Here is a 17,404-nt window from a genome sequence, read left to right on the forward strand (position 1 = left end):
ATAATGTCTTTGTATGGCCTTATATCATTAAACTACATAGTTATTATTCTATTGTTAAAAAACTGTAAAGTTCAGTTTGAATAAATCTTAAAGTAAGCTTCAGAATTGGCAATTACTCAGACACGCAGATTTAAATTATGGATATTCAAATGCAACTTTTTTTCCAAATTAAAATTTAATTAATATATACCTAATTTAAACTTTATTTATTTATTAATAATGTGATATTTTTATTAGTATACTTTTTAAACTTTGATTTATTTTAATTAATATGTTCCATTACACAACCAAACAAGTGTGAGCCATCCAGCTGCATCTTAGAAAATGCATCTTTATTATTTATAGAATACAGTTTTGGAATAAATTACATTTCATTATTAATTCAGATATAAAGACTTTAAGGCTTCTAAACTGAGGTACTCCCAAAAACATGCACTTGTTTTGTGAAAGATTAACCCCTTCTTGGTCGGATTTTTTTCCCTCAAAAAAAGCCCCCACCCGTCTTTTTTTTTTATTATTATTATTGCTGTTAATATATGTTCTATCCTAAATTTGAAAATGTAAAATATTTTTGACAGCTGTTTTTGCTGGACCTACAGGTGGTCACATATGTGATATCCTGTCCACTGATCACCAGTTTTCCCTGCAATGTACACAAGTTTTAAATTTAAAAAAATACAGTGTGATATTATATTTATTAATTGTATTGTCTTGATGTGTTTAATATAAATAATTATTAAAATAATGTCAAAAATGCTTCAGAAAATGGTTTTCCAACCTTACTAACCTTTACCAGCTTTATAATCTGCTGCCTTGATATCCAAGCATAAAAACCACATTTATCACAAAACCAAAATCATTTATTTAATAAAAAATTTTTTTTTCTTGCTCACTGTATCAAAAAAATTGGCTTATATGTTAATCTTTAAATATCTTTAATGTTTTTTAATTGAAATTCTAACAGATATCACGCAGATATTCAAGGGGAGAAATCTCACTGCGAAAATTGCGGAGAAATTAGGCTAGTCACTCTATCTCTTAGCAATATTCAGAAATGCAAAAATAATCATGGAATTTAAAGCAATGTGTGAGTGGTGACAAACTCCATTCGACACCACCTTACGGGCACGAGAACGTTGGATGTGTGAGGTGCAAAACCGACCTAGAAGGGGTTAAAATATTGTATACGTAATATTAAACAATGTAATACTTGCAACAAGTCTGTGTTCAACACCAGATGTTGTACGTGAACATATCTATTCATGAATTATTGCATCTAAGAAACTCGATTGTATTTGATATGCCATTTTAGATCAGCATTAATAACCCTTGAACTATATCATACAGGTCTTAGAGACCTGAATTGTAATGTTAAGCCTAATGAGATACATTCCGCAAAGGTAAGAATAACCTTGTTTGTTTACATTATCTAAACATAAATCATGTGACCTCTGAGGTCATGAAAAAGTATATAGATCTTGGTATCTTCACCATTTCCTATGAAAATATTGAGAATGTTTTCGTTAAAATAAAATTATTGATAATTTCATAAATATCATTATGTAGTTTTGGATTTTCAAAATGTGTGATTTATTCAGGGGTTTTTATGACTCGGCCATAATGGTTATTTAAGTTTTTATCACAACAGAAAGTTAAATATTAAAAAAAAAGCTAGTTACGATATTTGTATTTTATGTGGTATTTAATGAGTTTATTGATTGGAGAAGATGATAAAGTATAAATGAAATGTATTATCTAACAGGTATTATCTAGGACTTTGTTTTAAGTCAAAATTATTTTGAATTTTATCATTGCCATTTTTTATAACAGTTATCTGAGATTCAATTAAATAAACTCAGTATTGATAATGAAAGGTTACAATGTATGGGAAAGTGAGGAAGTGAGGAAATTTTGATTTTTTTAGTCTGTTTTTCCATCCCTTTAAATCATCTTTTCGTAAATTAACAATTAAGTAAAATTAATTTTAAATTTTTCAGAACTCTTTTAGGAAGATTTTCTTTAATTAACTTGTAGAAAACTTTTGTGTTAATGTTATTTAAATCAGTTCTATAAATTGTAGCCACTTTTAAGTTTTAATCTTAAGAATAAATGTATTCTTATATTTATTTTATATATTATTGCTGAAGTAAAAATTTACTCTTAAGTAGAAGTCTTACAAGATGCTCTAACTTGAAGGATCATCTCTCCTCCAATGTAACATTGAAAAGTACAAACAAAATGTACGTATTTATTATAATAGGTTCTCAGTTATGTGCTACTTGGCTTTTGTTTAAAATTATTAGGTAGTTATATTTTAATGTGTTTATTTGTCTTAATTCCTTGTATTTTATGTATGTGAATAAATAATAATTTTCTAGATTTCCATTACTTTAAAGGGTCATGAAACAAAACTGTAAGCATACAAATTTTGTACCATATAACAGGTGTGGCCAAACTAAGACCCACAATCCACATGTGGCTCTTTGGCTGTTAAATGCAATTTGCATTTAAAGTTTTAACAGAAACCGTGCTATAATGCTCTATTTTTAATATTTTAAAATTTTAATTTTTTAATTATTTTAAAGCAGTTTTAGACAATGTTTAATAATTTCAAATTTTGCATTGATTATAAAGCTAATAATCAGTGGGCAAATAATTTCATTTTTGTAACTGTCATGACAACGGTACATCTAGAAATGTTAATGGCTATTTGGAGAGCAGAGAACTCATATATAATAGCTAATATATGTTTTCTGTTATCCATATAGCCATTACACTGCAGGTGCTGCAGTTTTTATTTGGCTGATATCTTACTTGAACAGCTGTATGAATTTGTATTAAAATAATTCGTGTATCTTTAATTGCCATTTTCCAGTAGTAAATGCTATCCAGTTTCATTTGTTGTGTCCTTTCCAGAGGTGCACAGATAGAATATAGAAATAAAAAAAGAATCTAGTTATGTTTTAAATTTGCTGCACTAGTCTTCTTTCAAATGAAAAACTTTATTCTTAAATGACTTCTATGTTTTTCCCTCATTTTCAACATACTTCTGTTAAAATTGTTTAATATTTATAATTAAAAAGAAAATAATTAGAGCCACAAAAAGTGCTTGTGTTTTCTATCTGAAAAAAGAGTGTTCAGCACATCACTAAAAAAGTGTAAAATTTGTGTCTTGTAGGAATATAGTCTCCTGAATACACAAATAGGTGTGGCAGCATTTATCTGTGTATTTATGTTATTAAAATGTCACAGTAATTAAAGAATTCCTTCTTGGTATCATTAGTTTTTTTGTGTGTGTGTGTGTGTGTGCGTGCGTGCGTGCGCGCCCGCCCATACTGTCGGCATCTTATGTTATGCAATGAGGGGGGGGAAATTTTCCTTGAAATTAAAATCATCACTACTTGCACATCTCATTATATTCCACAAGTATTTTTTGTATTTTTGAAAGAAGAAATGATACAATTAGTTCTGCTTTCTACATATATTTTATGGTGAGATTTCCTGCCTTGAATAGGAAACATAATCATTTTGTATTTTTTGAAATTTTGTTTTGTTTACTTATGGTTGCATGTCAAAATAGCCTTTTCAGAGTGTGAGGTCAGTACAGCCAAGATTTATTTTGACAATGTAAGCATTAAAATAATCTGCAATAAATTACTTCAGTATGATTTTTATGCTCTGTTGGCTGAGAAAGACTGTAAAGCAGTTTTCTGAGTATCATTGAAAACCTATTTTCCAAAATATTTTTTACATATTTTTAATAATTCTTTTAATGCAGATATTTATCTTAAACACCTCAAAGCAATATATTAGATCTATGTAATATTAAAAAGTACTTTTTTTTTTAATTTAAAATTTGTGGGTATTGCAGGAAAAACTGTCATGAAGTTTAGCTACCATGCCATATAATTTTGAGCAATCCATGGCTAGAATATTTATTGCATAATTTTCAATTAATATCAGATAAAGTTCAGATTCTTCTTTAAAATATATTTTGGCTGTTGAAGTAGTAAATTTCATTGAAAAGGGAAAATTTTGGTAGGGAGTTAAGTATTAATCATTTTTATCATTATTCATTATTACATTCCCATTCTATATATTAATTTTGATTCATTTCATGATCATCGCTTCTTAATTTCATTCCTCCTATATGAAATTTGTTTTAATTTTTCAAAATTATTTTTATGTTAATACAGTTTATATAGTTCTTTGATGTTAAGAAAGTGTTGCATGCTTAAAAATGTCTTCTGATTATCAAATGTAAAATATTATGCACTAATATTTAAGTGCAGGTGTAGCTAAAACATAATGTTTGACTTCAGATTCATTTTATTCCGGTAATTAATTCATTTGTTTTATGGTTTATGAAACAAACTTGTATTGTTATGTAACAAACTCGCATTTTTAGTTTTTTGTACAAAAGTCCAGTTTGCTCATGAAAAATATTAAAATAAGTATAATATGCTATATCTTACAGCTCAAGGTATTTGTCAGTTGTGATTATAAAATTAGTAATGAATTTACTTCACAATGGAACATTAAACGTTTATTATAATTTTCACGTTTTTGTACAAAATTCCAATTTACTCACAAAAAATATTAAAATGAATATAATATTCCATATCTCATAGCTTAAGGTCTTTGTCAGTGTGATTATGAAATTAGTATGTAGAAAAACATCTATCTAATCAGCAAACATAATGCGTAGGATATGTAATATCACAGAGGAGAGATATTTGAACATAATAGTTAGTATATGTAATATCATGGAGGAGAGATATTTGAACTCCCCCTATCATGTCATCTGTTAATATTTTATCCACCTAAAATATAATGATAATTAGAAAAATTAAATAAATCATGTAGTATCTGTAACTGGAAAAAATCTTATAATATGTAAATTTGCCATTAAGGTATATTTTAATTTGAATAACCTTTCCTATCAATTCTTGTTTCCACTTACAACTCCATACCAGAATAAGTTTTTAGAATCGCATTGAATGCAAATGAGTTAGAAGAAGTATTTAAATAAGGTTCAAATTACTTTGAGAGAGAGAACTATAAAGTAGCTAATAGCATGTGTTTGCCTTCGGGCTAAGTATTTTGGAGCTGTTATGCTCGGCCGTATTATTACATGCCTTTTGGTATTCTGTCACTAGTTTAAATTAAGGGCCTATGTTAGATACTTGTGTTTAGCGTTTAGCTTCGGTTAATTCTCCTTTAGTTAGTTATAGTTTAGTTTCTTATTATGAGTGAAGGCTTTGTTGTAAGCCCGAGAAAGGGGCTAACTATTATTCTTAAGTAAATAAAGGGTATTTTAACCCTTCTCGAGTCTACGTTTTAGTTGTGTGAGCCCAACGATAAGCCACTAAATAGTTCACTAGGTTCCTTGACATTCATTAGAGACAAAAAGAGTGAGGAACCCTACAAATGTACTTTTAATGTTTTTGTATGGGCACATGTAATAATAATATGTGAAAAGGGAAGGGAAGAATTAAGTTTTATAATATTGAAGAAGGTAAACATAAATCCAAACTATATGAAGTGAAGTGCTGCCCCTAGTTTAGATATAGAGAGATTGATGTGCTTGAAACTATTCTTCTAACATCAGATATTATCCAAGAATAACAGAAATTAACTTTAGCCATAGTTTAATATGAAGTGAAGTATCACAGATATGCAGTGTGCATAAAATTGGTGCAAATTTTGTTTAAAAAAAATTTAAAAAAAAAAAAACCTAGAGTATGTGTAAAGGGGGAATTTTTTACATACCTAACTGTTTACTTAATAGAATGACTCCATTTTCTGAGTTAAAAGCAATTCCCCGCTTTAGAAATCAACATAGAATATTAAGGCTGTTCTATGATCTAAGTTTTCAATCAATGTAAAAGAAAACTGAAAGCTAGAGTGTGTATGAAAGTATTGGAAGGATCTAAGAGAGGAGAGAAGCTTCGACTTTAGACTACATAGAGGCTTTGAAATGATAAAGGCCCTTTTTTAAAATAAAAGTTATAGGATTCATGCATAAAATAGGTACCTTCCTTAAAAATGTAAATTAATCTTCTCATGTGTAACTGGCAATGAAAAACTGAACAGTCATACCAGCAGCAATCCTTGAACTTCATTGACATCAAAAACATGAAGTGTATGTGTGCTTGTACATGCAATTAATTCATTCTGTGACTAATTGTTGGATAATATGGCGGTTATTTTATTCCTGAAATTTAAAATTTACTAATTCATATAAACAAACTAGGAACGTTTTAAGACAGAATTAATTTGTGTAATCTGTGTTTTCTGTTATAGATGTTAGATATAAATGTGGTGAACAATAAACAAAATGTGCCTAAGTTTTGCTTCAAACGTGTAAATACAGTACAAAGTCCGTAATCCGAACTCGTCTCGACTTCAGCGATTCCGGATTATAGATCATCAATTTAAATCGGGTAAGATGGCATGCAGAAATTATACAATTAAAAATATGAAACCGTAATTTATGAAATAAAGAGCAATTATTCTCTAAAGGGTACCAAATTTTACAAAAAAAAAAAAAGCTTAATATTTATTTGTTTACTTTATTAAACATTTCTTTCAAAGCACGCATGCGTAAAGCATAATGTATGCGCATTCTTTATGTGTATGCGTTAAGTTTGTGGCTTTGAGATCAGATCTGGATTATAGATCATTCTGGGTAATGGACATATGAATTACGGACTTTGTACTGTATTATTTATGGATTCTGAATAGAGGAAAAGAAGGAAATCATTTGATACTTTAAGATATTGTAGCTTGTACATGATAAACACTATTTGATTTGAGATAGAAATAATTTGGTGAGAATTGCTAATATGAGGAAATCCACTGCTAAATTATTGTAATGATTCTTAAAAATCACTTTCATGATAATTTCCTTTACTTTGTATTTGAAAGCAATGGCAATTTTAAGCATGTTTCTGGGATATTGCATGTGTTGTTATAGGCAAAATGTTTGTTTCATTTGTCAGATGAATGTTTCTTCTAATTGGGGAATGATACTAAATGGAAAAACTATGTGACTTTATCAAATACCCATCCATTGCACGAATGTGTTAAAATTTTTTATTCTAAAATGCTGTTCTAAATATAATTAATAATAAGTAAAATTTCACGAATATGCCATATACAGTTGAATACTGCCTATATTGAATTAGCAATAGATTATAAGAGATGCTTTTCTTGCACTTAATTCTGACCCTCTTAATAGTACACTGTGAGGGGGAGGACAGTTCTATATCTTCCGTTCTACTGGGCTGATTGACGAAATTCAACTTGAGATTTTCATGCCTCGAAAGCGCGACTTAGGATATGTATTAGATTTATATATAGTATTGTTCTAATATAGGTATTTTGACCCAAAATTGGACTTTTTCTGAAATAACACACCGATTTTCTTCCATATTCCGATTCTACGACTCATATTATGCAAAATGCCAAGTCTTGTAAAATTCGCATGAGCAGTTTTTAAAAATTTATTAATGTCTCTTTTTTTATTAAACTTATTTGATTCTTCCTTTCATATTTCAAAATTTGGGTACATTCCAAATAAAATTCACGTATTTTTTATGATTTATTTTTTAAATTTGTATTTTTAAGTAATTTTAAAAAAATTCGAAAACAATTTTGAATTATAACCTATAACAGTTTTGCCATCATCCCAACGTAGATATATCTGTAAGCATACCTGCAAGAAATTAGAGTTTTTTATTCCAAATTTCTGAAGATATACGTGAACTTACATTTTGGCTTGTTTTGAAATTTGGCATATTTATTATACACAATAACTAAAATGTGGTTTATGCATTCTTTTAAAAATTATATGAAAGTATGAACAATGACTTTTTTCCCGCTCGTGGACAATGAAGAAAAATTAAAGGAAACTAGGTTGCTCTAAATTAAGAAATTCGCCAAGATAAATTTCTAAATTTCCTTATAAATTCTCACCAAAAATTACAAAATTTAATATCTAGGCATAATTTGAGTCGTAGAATCAAAATATGGCAAAAAAAAAAATTGCTATGTTATTTCAGAAAAAGTCCGATTTTGTGTCAAAATACGTATGTTACAACAATACTATATCTAAATCTAATACATATACTAAGTCATGTTTTTGAGACATGCAAAACGCAATTTGAATTTTGTCAATCGGCCTAGTAGAGCAAGAGATATAGAACTGTACCCCCCCCCCCCGTAGTGTACATTAAGTATACATAATAGTAGTATCTTTATAGATTATTTTTACCGTTCAGATAATAATATTAAGAATGTTTTTATTTGCAGGTTTTGTACAGTATTAGAATATTGTGATGGACATGACTTAGACTTTTACCTAAAACAACATAAGAGTATTCCAGAAAGGGAAGCACGTTGCATAATAATGCAGGTTGTTCATGCTCTTAAATATTTAAATGAAATCAAGCCACCTGTAATTCATTATGATTTAAAACCAGGTAAGAGTTGTGGTAGCATTTTTTGTGTGTATTGAAACCCAAGCGATATTTTTAAATGTTTACCTAGTATATGTAAAGAATTGCATTTCTATTTATCAGCTAAGCATTCATGTTTGTGTGAGTCATGATTGTTGAAGTAAGAATGAGTGAATAGATATTTTTATGCCTTAAAACAAATTCTCGCTTTTGGTTTTTAAAGTACCCAATCAGAATAAAAGATTCAAAACTGATTTTCGCTTTCGGTCTTCCCGCAATTTTTATTAGAATGTTATTGTTGTCGTTTAACAATTTTTGTCCCCCACAAATAAAGGTATTCTTTTGCTAATCAACAAAACCTGAGCTATTTATCTTCCATATTAGGAAAGTACATTGCTGATTAGCATAGCAAAGTAAATGAGTTATTTTTTTTTATTTAATTAATAATTTTTTGGAAGAAGTGCTGATTTATAGCATTAATGTTCTAAGTAAAATTGTTTTCTAGCAGTGTTCTGTGATATGTTAACTTTGAAGTTTTTAACTCTGCTTCAATTCATTACCATTTTGTGTTACATCTTAACTTCAGTTTTTATATATTTATTTTCTATTTTATTTAACTTTTGGATAATCTCTTTCTTCAAATGGTAATACATTTTTAATACTGTTTAACCGTAATAAGCAGAGTTGAATTTTAGACTTCATTTTTTATGCAGGACACTTTTTCCTGATGAATAAATGAAAAAATATGAAATATTATGAATATAATATGGACATTTTTTGAAGAATTATTGCAATTTGGAAAAATAATTAGACAGAATTCAGTATGTCATAGATGCATAAAGTGCATGCAAGTATTAGTCTGTTTTTAAAATTCTTGGCATAAAATTAATACAAATCTGCTGTGAAAAGCTGAAATTTGCTAAGATTTTAGCACTCAAGCCTATGTTAACTTCACATTATACTTAATTAGCCAAACAGCAGTTTTATGCTTGGCGTACATTTTAATCAAAATCCATATATTTCAAGGGTTATTAGGCTCAGATTCCTTGTCGTCAGGAGCAAACCTGCTGTGCTAGTGTTCGTTTTGCTGCATCCTTTGTTTTTATGGTTAATAGTCATTGCATCTTGTTTCTTTATAGAATTGTTTTTTTACTAACTAATTGGGATTTGTGCTTAGGTGCTATGCTTATGTTTGTATTGCTCTGTCCTTTGTTTCTGGTATAAATATGGTCATCGATCATTCCTTCTTTGCAATATTTTTTTTTCCTTTTGACAAAGAAGAACCGTACTTAATCACCCTCGAGATTGGTAGAATTTTTATTAAAACCATCGCTGAACATAAGGTTGCTGTTTTGCCGAGTTTTAAGTTTTACATTCATGTGTTTCTGTTCTCAGTTGATTCATATCATGATTTCACTGACAGAGAAGTTCAAGCAGATACAAAGATGCAGTTCTAAAGCATAACCTGTGTAAAATTATGTATAAAATTTAACAATAGTAATAGGGCTAATGTAATAATTTTACAGCTGTATCCTGTTGCTAATTGTGTTGAGCTCATGACCATCTTTTCATATGGTATGTTAGCCATATACTCGTAAGTGTGAGTAACATGCCATATGATGATGATTATCTCTTATTTGCAGAACTATCTTGGATAGTTCTGCAAATCCATTAATTGAACATTGCAGTTAAACAATATCTTCCTTCAGTTATATTTTGTGTAAGTCCTTCAAGTTCCTGAAGTATTTCATAAGTCGCATGTAGTAGTACCCTTAGTTATATTGGGTTTGCTCCCAAAAAGTCCTAACATTTCAAGGAAGTTTCTTGCTTGATAAGGATGTGGATTTTAGTTCTGTCTCTGCTACTTTGTTATCTATGCATGAATCTATGTACCAGGAAATTAAATTAATTAAAATTTGAAATTTATGGTTATTACTGTCTACTTGGTAACATCAGACTTGACTTTGGCCTTCTGACTTCGCCAGTAAAACAATTTTATGCAGGGACTTACATGCTCATAGCCAACTTTGAAATTACAATTATTCCAGTTCCGCTGGAAGGGGAATGTAAGATCTTTTAATGTCTTATAAACTAGAGCTTTTGTTTAACACTAACGGTGGGAAAATCTTAACTACTGTAACAGTGGTAAGGGGTCATTTTAACCCTTCAATGAAAGTACTGAAATAACAACGGTAAAACAATACTAAATGCCATGCATTGGCACAAATATGTACTTTATATGTATTTCATAATTTATATTTAATATCACATGATAATTTATTGACTTTTTAAAATACTATAAATATATCGAGTACATGGTGATCAGTTGGATCATACTACAATCACTCAAACAACTCATTAATTTGATATAAGAATTGATTTCAAATAAATGGTTTCACAAATTAAAACTAATGTTAACTAAAATAAAACTCAATTTATATAATAATATTTTTTATGTACTTACTCGGAGGATGATTCACTCTCTAAATCCAGAAATGAGAAATATTCTCTGATGTTTCAGTTATATCATTATATGTGTAGCTGATTGGAATATGTAAAGCATTTCATTTCAATTCTATTTAATGTTTAAAATATTAGAGATTACACATACGTATTAAGAATTAATGCAGTTGATACAAAAATAATTTTTAACAATTTTTCCAGTACATTTTCCACACCCAACTTTGGAACAAGATGCACAATATTCTTGAGATTTGTTTCCATTGCATCTCTGTACTTGACAATTTTTGTCTTTATATCCATTTTCTTTTCATGTGTTTTTTCTGAAGACTCAGGAAGGATCTTTGGGAGTTTTGAAGCCATATGTTCAACTCTTAATGCTTCTCCTCATTTCAGAAGAAAATCTCTCCTGTTAATGGTGTTTCCTGTTACACTTTTATAAATTATCCTGGCGTTCAAAGCTGCATGATCCAAAATATTGAAAAAGATATGTACAGGCCATTGTCTAGAAGTCGATTTAACTGAATATTTTCAGCACATCTAATCACGAATACGCATACCATATATTGTTGCATTGTAAAATGCTATTGAATCGGGCAACTTCTTGAGACTGTCTTCAGTTTTTACAGTACAATATAATGAGCTCAGTAGAAAAACGCTTTTGTTTCTTTTGCCTTGATAGATGGTAGATGTGATATTATCATGTTCCACTATTATCGATAAATAAAGATTACTCCGCATATTTTTCAAAGATATAGGAATTTCTCTTCTGTTCTTTTTCATTGTGCCGACCATAGTTGTATTTTTTGATTTTAGCATTTCTGCTAATTTAATGCTAGTAAAATAGTTATCTGTGGTAATATTCCTCCCTTTGATTTGATGTGGCTCCGTTAATTTATGACAACATTTTCAGACAAACATAATTGAGGATTTGCTGTTTCATCTTTTCCTAGATAAGGAAATGCATTCAAGAGGTATTTAGTATCAACATCGACAGATAACGAAAATTTTATTCAAAATTTGTCAGGTTTATTAGGCATATATTGTATAAATCTACACCTTTAGATGGGAATAATTGTTCATCAACTGTAATATTTTGTTTTGACCAGTAGCACATTTTGCAGTTTTCAATAAATTTGCTCCTCATGTCTGATGCAAGAGCAAATTTATCAATCTGTAATCTAGTAGATCTTTTTGTCTTTTCATCGAACCTTAAAAATCGTTTTATTTGTTTGAATCTATCTCTTTATATAGTTTCTTTGCAAAATGGTATTCCCCGTGCTTCAGACCACAAGGAATATAAATCTAAACCCTTTGATCCTATTACTCCTCGAACATACAATATAGCGACAAAAGCATCTAACTCAGCCAGAGATAACGTCCAGTCTTTATTTCCAAGTTGCCAATGAGCTTCGGATTAAGTACATTTCTTTATGTGCAGCAAGATATCATCATCAATAAAAAGTTGAAAGCACTAGACAGTTTGTCCTCAGAAACACGATTCTTTGCAAAAGTTGTTAGTTTTGCTGTTTCTTTTAAAACATTATAAGCAGGAACACGGCAGCAGACTGAATTTTTGGAATTTATTTCATTCCATATAGAGTTATTAGGAGCTGTAAAAACAGCTTTGCAAATACTCTGATCCGTTTTTTCCTGTTTATTTCTGCTGAGTTCTTTGTTTACTTCTCTGTCTTTGGATTCACTAATAGTTTGTGTCTGGAATTCATCTTCAGTTTCTACAGAAATGAGTCCTCTGTCAGACTAATTTTCAGATAGCTCTTGCAACAATTTTTTAATTTCTTCATCTGTAAGACCTCTTTTCTGCTTATTAGACATATTTTGTAAAAGTTGAAAAAATAGAAAAATTATCAGACTATCAGAAAACGATAGGTAGTATATTTTAGCATATGATTCAGGAAAAGTGATAATAAACTAGACGGCAAAATTCATATGTACTGTAATACTGATTTGGGATTACCAAGAATATATCTGTCCTAACTGTTATCACCTGCAGAAAGTAAGCTGAACTAACAAACGAAAAAATAAACTATTTCTGAAAAGAAATGTAAGCATGAAAAAACCCTGCATCTACACCCAGGTTTTTATCCCTCTAGGAGATAGTATAAGTGCAAACGAAAAATCCTTATCAGGTCATGTTTTTCATGGGTTATTTGACAATGTCTCGAGCAGAAAAAGGGATAAAAGTAAAGGGGTCAAAATGACCCCCATCCGCCGTTTTAGAAATACATGCCAATATTTCAAAAACTAACAAACCTAGAATGTTTAAATATTTTTTATCTATTTAGGAAAAGTAAAAACAATTCTAGCGATTTCTTCCAATAAAACAAAAATAATTAACGGTCAAAAGTGTTCAGGAGTCAAAATGACCCCTACCGCCGTTCTAGTGTTAATGACTCAGATGCTAAAACCTATCTACACAACAATGGCAGTGGTAGCAATCCAAATTTAACATTGCCAAAGATGCTGAGAGAGAAGTTATTTATGATTGTGGCTTGAGTAATATGTTTGTTACAGGCCCCATGTCTTCTTACAGTCTTCTACACTAATAAGTCTCCAAAGAAATTTTTTTAGAAACAGATGTAATTTTTGTAATGCTAGATTATCAAATATTTTTAGTATTGCAAAAAAAAATGAATTCCAAGAGGTAAGCAGTTTAATTATGAACCCTTTTGGAATGAAAATCTTTCTATTCTTAAAAAGAAATCATCTAGTACTTGTTCCACTGCTGAGCAATCTAAAAGTTCAGAGGACATTCCATGTTAGAGAAAAAAATGTTGCTGTCCTTTGTAATGTTGTTGTTGTTTTTTCCAGAAAGAGATTGTTTTTATGATTTTATATCAAAAATTGATTGATTCAAAATCATATTGAATAGTGTACATTCCGTTGTTTAAATATAGTGGACTGTAAATTGACTTGATATTACTTCAGTATAGAACCCAAAAAACCTCAGACTCATAACGTTGACCGAAACTTCTTTATTGACTTTCAAAGAGTAAGTTAGTTGAGGAACGGCGAAGACCACACAAACTCCGACTTCAGTGGCGGCTTACCAAACACAAACTCAGAAGAACCTCTGCCTAGTTGAAACTCCAGTAATTCACAGCAACCTCGAAGCTCTAACCGTGAGCTTTAAAAACCTAACAAATTTGCGTCTGCGCCGCTCCTCGGTACAAAGAAAGAAATACAATTTGCATAACATCGAACATACCCCCAGCCTTGAAGTCCCAAGGGGGTTCAAACAATAAATTTAAACTGTTGAACTGCATAAACCTGAAAAATAAAAATTAAAGTCTAAATCAGGAATTAAATGGCAAAGCGCATAGCTTTGCTATAGGTCGTTTTATTTCACCATTAGTTGTACGTAAACTCACCACTCGAACTTTCTCATCCAAACCAGGATATACTTTAATAATTCTACCTAATTTCCAACGTAGCGGAGGTAGATTTTCGTTCTTAATAAAAACCATATCACCAATCTTCAGGTCTTGTTGTACCTTGCACCACTTGGGTCTCTGCTGCAATCTAGATAAATACTCACTGCTCCAACGATTCCAGAAATGTTGAAATAACCTTTGCACGTTCCTCCAACGGTCACTGCAGCTCATGGTTTCTTGAATTTGGTTAGATTCTGGAATAGCGCTTAAAGCCGCTCCGGTTAAAAAGTGTCCTGGTGTTATCGCCTCCAAGTCGCTACAATCACTTGAAGCTGGTACCAAAGGTCTAAAATTAAGACATGATTCAATTTGGGTTATTAATGTCAAAAATTCCTCGTATGTTAAAATAAGTGTTCCTAAACATCTTTTTAAGTGGTGTTTCATAGACTTGATACCCGCTTCCCAAAGCCCTCCAAAATGAGGGGCAGAGGGAGGATTAAACAACCATTTAATATTTTCTGAAGAAATATAACCCTGTAGCTGTTCATCACGTTGAACAATAGAAAAGGCTTTCCTTAATTCTTTATTAGCTCCTATAAAATTCGTTGCACAATCACTGTGAATTTCACACGGTTTGCCTCTACGAGCTATAAACCGCTTAAGTGTCGCGAGGAATGATTTTGTTGAAAGATCTCCAACTAATTCTAAGTGTATTGCTCTTGTAGTAAAACAAATAAATAGACATACGTAACACTTGAAGATTTTGACTCCTCTACCAGGACGATATTTAACGTTAAATGGTCCTGCTAAATCAATCTCTACACGAGAAAAAGCTCTACTTTGAGTAACTCTTGAAGCGGGTAAATCTGCCATTAGCTGAGTTGCAGTTTGCGCTCTAACTATACGGCAGATAACACATTGGTTTATACACTTTCTTATAATATCTCTAGCATTCACAATCCAAAATCTATGTCGTATGACAGAAGTGAGTAGCTGCGTACCTGCGTGAAGATATGTGTCATGATAATGCTTAATAATTAAACGCGTAATGTTGTGATTCTTAGGTAAAATCATAGGATGTTTCTGATTATTTGAAACTGCAGAGTTTCTGAGCCTTCCGCCTACACGCATTACTCCCGCGGAATCCAAGAAAGGACTTAAAGACAGTAATTTACTTGATGTCTTCAAGGGTTTACCAGATTCTAAACAGACTAATTCTTCTGGAAATTCGGCTCTTTGCACAATCCTAACAATCATAGAAGTAACTTCACAGAATTCTTCAGTAGATAAATAACCCTTTATACGCTCTGTAGGTAACTTACTACAATTATTTCTGAATCTTAAACACCACGCTAACACTCGACATAACTTTAACCATGACGAAAATCTTGAAAACACACTAGGCTCTTCAAATTTGGAAATATTTGAACTGAAACTCTTTTTCAATTCCTTCAACATAACCTCACCCTCTAATTCTACACTTGAATTTTGCTGTACATGAATTACGGATTCGTTTAACCACTGCGGTCCCTTCATCCATAACTCACATTGTAGGAATTCTGATGGAATAAAACCTCTGGTCCCACAGTCTGCAGGATTTTCTTTCCCAGCAACATAATTCCATTGAATACCTGGAACAGCTTCCTGGATTTTTGCAACTCGATTTGCCACAAAAGGTAGCCAACGGCGAGGTTCGGACGAAACCCATGCCAATGTAACCCGCGAGTCGGTCCATGCGTAAATATTGTTAATAGGCAGTTCGATGCATGATAATACTGCATGTAAGAGGTTGGTTAAAAGTAACGCAGCACACAACTCTAGTCTCGGAAGAGACTGGGTTTTTAAGGGCGCTACTCTGGTTTTCGATGTCAGAAGGCTGACTTTGACTGACGAATCAAGGTCGATTGTACGGAGATAGATGACTGCACAATAAGCCTTTTCTGAAGCGTCGCAGAAAGCATGGATATCTATCACTACTGCCTTCGGACTTAAGACATACCTCGGAAATTGTAAGCATGAAAGTAAGGGTAATTCTAGATAGAAACGCTTCCATTTTCTACTTATTCTCTTATCAACAAGTTCATCCCAACCCAGCTGTAAGTTCCATAACTCTTGTAATAATATTTTCGCATATATTATTGTTGGCGCTAACCATCCCATTGGATCAAAGATTTTGGCTACTTCTGATAAAATAGTCCTCTTAGTAAACTCTTTATCACTTATGCATACCGAAAAATGAAACGTATTACTAGAGTTGTTCCAATTAATTCCCAATACTTTTACTTTCTTGTCACTGTTTATTTCAAGAGAAATACTAGATTCTCGTAAGCACTCGGGAATATTCTCTAAAATAGCTGAACAGTTTGACATCCACTTCCTTAAGTGAAATCCACCCCTTTTCATCATTTCATTCAACTGCTGAGCTAGAACATTCGCTTCCTCTTCACTTTGTGCCCCTGAAAGCAAATCATCAACATAAAAATCACGAAGGGCAATTTTTGATGCTAAAGGAAATCTCACTTGTTCATCTAATGCAAGTTGTTTCATTACTCTAGTAGACAAATATGGTGCACAGGCAGTCCCATATGTAACTGTCACTAATCTAAATGTACTCAAGGGCTCACTAGGACTATCCCTCCAAAGCATTCGTTGCCAATTTGTATCTTCTGGGTGGACACGAATTTGTCTGAACATCTTCTCTACATCGGCACATACTGCAATTTTGTGAGTTCTAAACCGTAGAAGAATTGGAAACAGCTCTTGCTGAACTCTTGGCCCAACCATCAAAAATCATTCAATGAAAGACCCGATGTCGTTTTAGCTGAAGCATCGAAAACAACTCTCAGTTTAGTCGTAGTACTTGATTCCTTTAATACGGCATGATGAGGCATGTAATACGTAGAGTCAATAAGAATCTCTCCCTCAGGCACTCCCTCCATATGTCTCAGCTCAAGGTATTCCCTCATGAAATCCTTATACTGTTCATATATCTGAGGCCGTTTTAGAAGTGAATTTTCTAAAGATTGGAATCTACGCATAGCTAATTGTCTGGAATCTCCAAGCTGAGAAGGCGGAGAGTGAAACGGT

At 31.4% G+C, this 17,404-nt stretch overlaps 1 protein-coding gene across 11 annotated transcripts in view; it reads left to right on the forward strand.

Annotated features, from left to right (window-relative positions):
- The window catches only part of LOC118204035 (serine/threonine-protein kinase tousled-like 1), a 159,090-nt gene that overhangs the window by 103,697 nt on the left and 37,989 nt on the right, over positions 1-17,404 (forward strand). For 9 of the 11 annotated variants that reach the window (XM_085822412.1, XM_085822414.1, XM_085822417.1 and 6 more), the window contains 2 exons: positions 2,166-2,240; positions 8,317-8,486. In XM_085822412.1, the coding sequence (XP_085678538.1) occupies positions 2,166-2,240; positions 8,317-8,486 (245 nt within the window). The remainder of the gene's footprint in view (positions 1-2,165; positions 2,241-8,316; positions 8,487-17,404) is intronic. The other 2 variants (XM_085822409.1, XM_085822411.1) reach the window with 2 other exon arrangements.

The sequence above is a fragment of the Stegodyphus dumicola genome, chromosome 8 (assembly GCF_044657685.1).
Source record: "Stegodyphus dumicola isolate Sdum_Otavi_A_Nest chromosome 8, ASM4465768v1".
Classification (NCBI taxonomy): Eukaryota; Metazoa; Arthropoda; class Arachnida; order Araneae; family Eresidae; genus Stegodyphus; species Stegodyphus dumicola.